Genomic DNA, 5,186 nt, shown 5'->3' with positions numbered 1-5,186 from the left:
CTCACTCCACGCACACACAGGCACACACACAAAAGAAAACCTGCCACGGAAAGGGGATGAAGACTGAGATTGAAACCCAAAGTCTCTGTTTTTCTTTTTTTTGTGTGTGGTTTTTTTTTTTTTCCTTTTTTAAAAAAATGAGGGCATCGTTGGGGGGGGGTAATAAAGTCTACCTGGCAAAGTATAAAACAACCGAAGCGTGGTTTCCATCGAATAAGATTAAATAGATATAAAACAATTAACATCGACTGGTGGGTTTGGTTTGGAGGTGCCAGGGAGGGGAAATACTTGTGCTAAACGAACAGAAAAAGGGAAGAGAGGGGACCCCAAAAGAATTGTCAAAGGGGGCTGTTCTGTACAGTGAGGGCTTGGTAAGAAAAGCCAACTGTTTGAAAAAGAAATGAGGTTGGTCTGCCTCGGGGCGCATGGGTGAGGGGGTGCCGCAGTGATTGTGCGCGCATGCGCGCGCGCTAGTGGAGAGGCGTGGACAGTCGGGTCGGGCTCTTCTCTCCCAAGAGACCATGCAAAGGGGTGGGAGTGGGGCATGCGTGAGGGAGCCACAGGGTGGGGAGGCCACAGGTCGCGAGTCTCAGTAGTAGGGGACAGCTAAAGACGGGTGGGGACGGCAGCAGGACCTTGGAGGACCAACACTTCTATGGAGTATAAAGGGAGGAAAGGCCAGGACCCTTCCAGATTTACAGAAGCAGCGGAGGGGAGGAGTGAGCTACAATATGGAGACCCTATCTCCTTCCTCCTCCTCCCCCAGGTTGAACCCCCCCACCCACGAGGAAGCTGGAAACATCTGGAAATAATACAGAGTAGCAAGTGGGCAGACTGACTGACTGACGGGGAGAGCACTGGCATACAGAGTCCATTAAGAAAAAAAAGCAATTAATTTTCCAAAGGTCTTTTTTTTCTCTCTCTCTGTTGCTTTTTGTTTGTCTGTTTGTTTCCTTTAAAAACCAAAACCAAAACACCACTAGCACTAACCCGACAGTTGACTGGTCCAGACAGTACTACACGCCAGGGGGCAGGTGGGGAAGGAGGGCTGGGCAAAGACTTCATAAATAAGAGCGGGTCCCAGACCCGCAATTTGTCAACATTTCTTAAATAGGTGCGTTATTTAAATCTTATGTACAACAAGAACCACTTTGCATAGCGATGGTGGGGACACAGGACGATGGGGTGACAATGACTGAGAATTCCTGTCCCAACGTCAGGGGCGAGATCTCGACTCGGTGCACCTCCCGGAAGAAACAAGCATCCTCCATCTGGCCCGAGTCGATGGCATCAGGCTGGATGAATGCCCCCACACATGGCATCACACAACAAAGGCAGAGAAAACCCACACAGGGATCCCCGCCTGCCCCTCCCCTGCCCTCCCTACCCGCTGTTCTTCTTCTTGTTGCCACCAAGGCTGCTTTTGATCAAGGTCTAAGGTTCCGATATGAAGCTCTAAGAATTAGGCGGGGGGCTGGGCGTGCTGAGGATCCCCCACCCCTCCCCCCCTCCGCCCCCCAAAACTCCCCCATCTAACCCACAGCCAGTTGCTGGGGCCATCCCAGGACCCACTGCTCTACAGCTATTAGTCAAGAGTCGTTTTTTTTTTTTGTTTTGTTTTGTTTTTGTGCGACACCATCCATGCACACAGGGGCTTCACCAGGCTTCGGTGTAGCGGACATCCACCTCCTTCAGATTAGGAAGTTTGGCCTGTGGGTGATAAGAAGGTACCTCGTCAAATACCAGCCATTTCCCTCAGGAACCATAGGGTAGACTGATCCTCAGGGGGAGGGGGGGCTGGATTGTGTGTGGGTCTCTTACCACCTACACCCTCTCCATTGTGAGGCTGTGGGTTCTCAAGGCTCTGGAAGGGGCTGGTGACCTTAAACACAGCACAGGACATGTGGCCTCAGAGACATTAGGCAGTAGCTGCAGAAACCACAGCCCCGTGGAATCACAGTTGCTGAGAGACTTCGCTGCATATCTGGAGTCCCGAGGGTTGTTGTCTCATGACTGTAGCCACACTGAGTCCTGCCCTTGGCTCCTAAGTGGCGTTAAGGATTAACCCTGACATTCAAGGAAAGCCCTGTAATAGACTATATATTCCTAGGTCCCTTCCCATTGTTAAATGAGATTGGGCAGAGTGGATAAGGTCCCAAGGCAGCAACAGAAGCTGGCCTGGACTCTTCGTCTTGGGATCCTCTGTTCTTAAACAAAAATATGGTCCCACCTGACACTTTTATTACATTTATTTATTTGAGACAGAGCCTCACGCAGTCCAGGCTGGCCTCAAACAGCTACGAAGCAAATGACCTCCTACTTCTAATTCTTCTGCCTTCAGCTCCGAGTGATGCAATTACAAGCATGGACTACCTCATCCGTTCTATATGGACCTGGGCATGGGGCACACGGTGCTCACCAGACAAGTGTTCTAGCCACTGAGCCCATCCGCAGTCCAATTCACTTGCAAGATTCTTCTCAGTCCCTGCCCTCTGTTCCTGCTGGCAGACTAGTCTCTCAACAGCTGGCTTTTCCTTCACTTACAGAGGCATCTGTCTCATTAATGGTGTCCTGCCTTTACTTCCTGCCTTCCCAACATCCCTTACACCCACCAGCCCTATTTAATAACACACATGCACGTCAGGACACACAGAGACAAAGGTGGCCTGCTTATTGCCCTGTCCTATGCCCAACAATCTTCAATGGTTTCGCCTGCCCAGACAGAAGCTGCAAGCTGGAGCCTGTTGTCACCAGTACAAAGCTGGGAAACATCTTCAAGTCACGCTTGCCAGTCTAGGAGGCTGTGCAGAAAAATACAGATGTCTAGGTCCTTTCGGAAAACAAAGCAAAACAAAACAAAACAAAAACACCAAAAAACAAAACAGGAGGGCTGGGCCAGACTGCCTACTGAACCATGTGGGTTTGCCTGTCATTTAGCACAAACATCTTTCTTCAAAAGTCAGGCAGTTCCCAGATGCCCCAGCAGAGGAAAGAAGGAGGTTGGTCAAAAATGGTCAAAAATTGGTATGACTGAGTTGTAACCATGACGCTCTAGAGTGTAAAAAAATAGTTAAGGGGCTGGGCAGAGGGCTCAGCAGGTAAAGGTGCTTGTTGGACAAATCTAGAGACCCTGAATTTGATCCCTGGAGCTCATGTAAAGGTGGAAGGAGAGAACTGACTGCACATAGCTGTCCTCTGACCGCTGTGCCTGTGCCATGGGCAGCATGTGCGCACACACACACACACACACACACACACACACACACACACACACACACAACGTAATATTTTATGAAAGATAGTAGGGGCTAGAGCGATGGCTCAGTGACTGCTCCTCCAGAGACCAGAGTTAGGTTTTTAGCATCCATGTCAGGTCGTTTGCAACCACCGGCAACTCCAGCTCCAGGAGATTTGATGCCTTCTGAATGCACCCATACACGTGACACACACAACATACTCTCTCTCCCTCCCTTTCTCCCCCTCCCTCTCAAAATGAAAAGACAAGTAAGTGATTTATCCTCCTAAGCACTAGCTCCCACTCCCCTCTTCCACTTGACTTCACTGTCACTGTGGCTCTGGGGAACTGGAGCACAGGATGCTGTGAGAGCCATGCTTCTCATGCCGCTACATGCACGGGTGCCCCTCAGTGTGTGTGTGTGTGTGTGTGTGTGTGTGTGTGTGTGTGCGCGCGCGCGCGCGCATGTGTGTAAATGCACAGATGGAACTAGCAGGTGCAAGTCCTGGTGGCCACACTTCTTTCAAGTCTGACCCAGTGCTGAGAACACTGGCCGGCAGAGGCACCCTGAGTTGTGTCTGGCTCCACAGTTTCACCCTTACCTCTCCCACTGAATGCCCTCCCCCTGTGACTCCTAAGTTCTGTGCCTCCTGGGAATCATGACCTCTCTGATCACACATCATGGCAGCCGCTGTCTGGCCTTCGTTCCCTGCCTGGGCGTGGCAGGTGTTACTACATCCACGCCTGAATCAAAGAGCAAGCCCAGCTGTGGCTGGGAAGGTCAAAGAGAGTGACTGAAAGCGGTTAGAGGGCCACCAGGAGACCCTGGCAAAGGAGGGTCCTGACCAAGGGTTCCAGAGGGCTTTCTGGCAGTGGCTTCTAGGACGCGGGGGTGTCTCTGAGACCCAAAGCTGGATGTGCCGAAGGCCCTGCCTCCACCTCCCTAAGTGTTCCGATGGATGAAATGTCCCAGCTGCCACATGCAGGGCCTCCTCCTCTCCCTACTCAGTTGCCAGGCCCAGTCCTGGCGGCCTGCAACAGCCTAGAGAACACATGACCTGTGTCTGCCCTGGCTGCTGCTCCCACAGGTCATCTCCCAAACAACAGCTAGGTTTTCAAAAGTAGAACTTGGCACCTCACTGAGAACCCCAGGGGTATTCTGGGGTGGGGGGGAGATCCAGTCTTTCTGTGACCCAATGAGGATTTCTATGGTCCTTTTTGTCTGTCACACTCCAGTTGTGCTCGCTATGGCCAGGGCCTCCCTGTCACCCTGGACACCCCAGGCTTCTTATCCTTCGGATTCAACATCTGTGGCCTCTTCTTGGAAGGGACAAAGCCCTGGCCGGCTTCCTTTGTCGCTGCCCTCACCCCTACCCATCTTTATCTGCTTCTGGTGCACCAGCCCTTTTGATGGAGAAGCTTCTCTAAGGGTGGCCAGTGGGGGAGGGGTGGCCAGAATTGGGGTGAGATAGCCAGAAAGGGAGGGATGGCCAGAGAGGGAAGGAGAGACCCAGCAGGGAGGACTTACCTTCAGATCCTCGTAGGTGTCAGCCGAAAGCTTGGTGCTGTTCATATTTAAACTGCAAAGACTCTTCATGGCTGGGTAAAGAGAGACAGGCAATGAGGCCACATGAAAAAGCTACGGCAGGATGGGGACACTCAAAGCTGTAGGCCGCTCTCAGTGTGGATGGGTAAGGAGCCGCTATGGTTGTGGGTTCAGCTGTCATGACCACCAGGACCTGTCTATAGCTGTCATGACCACTAGGTTCAAACTCTATGTTGCTGAAAAAAAATGTTTAAGGCAGTAGAGGGGCACACCTTTAACCCCAGAAAAGAGGCAGACGGATCTGTATGAGTTCAAGATCCGCCTGGTATCAGAATGAGTGCCAGGACAGCCAGAACTACACAGTAAAATCCTGCTTTGAAGAAGAGAGAGAAAGAGAGAGAGAGA

General features: G+C 51.6%; 1 protein-coding gene across 2 annotated transcripts in view; it reads right to left on the bottom strand.

Annotated features, from left to right (window-relative positions):
- Positions 1-1,598: 1,598 nt before the first annotated feature.
- Cmip (c-Maf inducing protein) overlaps positions 1,599-5,186 on the bottom strand; it is a 194,500-nt gene continuing 190,912 nt past the window's right edge. Inside the window, exons 20-21 of one of the 2 annotated variants that reach the window (XM_005345735.3) lie at positions 4,764-4,834; positions 1,599-1,710 (exon numbers count right to left, since the gene is read on the bottom strand). In XM_005345735.3, coding sequence (XP_005345792.1) covers positions 1,657-1,710; positions 4,764-4,834 — 125 coding nt within the window. In that variant the 3' untranslated portion in view covers positions 1,599-1,656. The remainder of the gene's footprint in view (positions 1,711-4,763; positions 4,835-5,186) is intronic. The other variant, XM_005345736.2, reaches the window with a different exon arrangement.

This window comes from Microtus ochrogaster, chromosome 4 (assembly GCF_000317375.1).
Source record: "Microtus ochrogaster isolate Prairie Vole_2 chromosome 4, MicOch1.0, whole genome shotgun sequence".
NCBI classification, from domain to species: Eukaryota; Metazoa; Chordata; class Mammalia; order Rodentia; family Cricetidae; genus Microtus; species Microtus ochrogaster.
The sequence above is the reverse complement of the archived record's forward strand: the minus strand, read 5'-3'. Positions and strand labels throughout refer to the sequence as shown.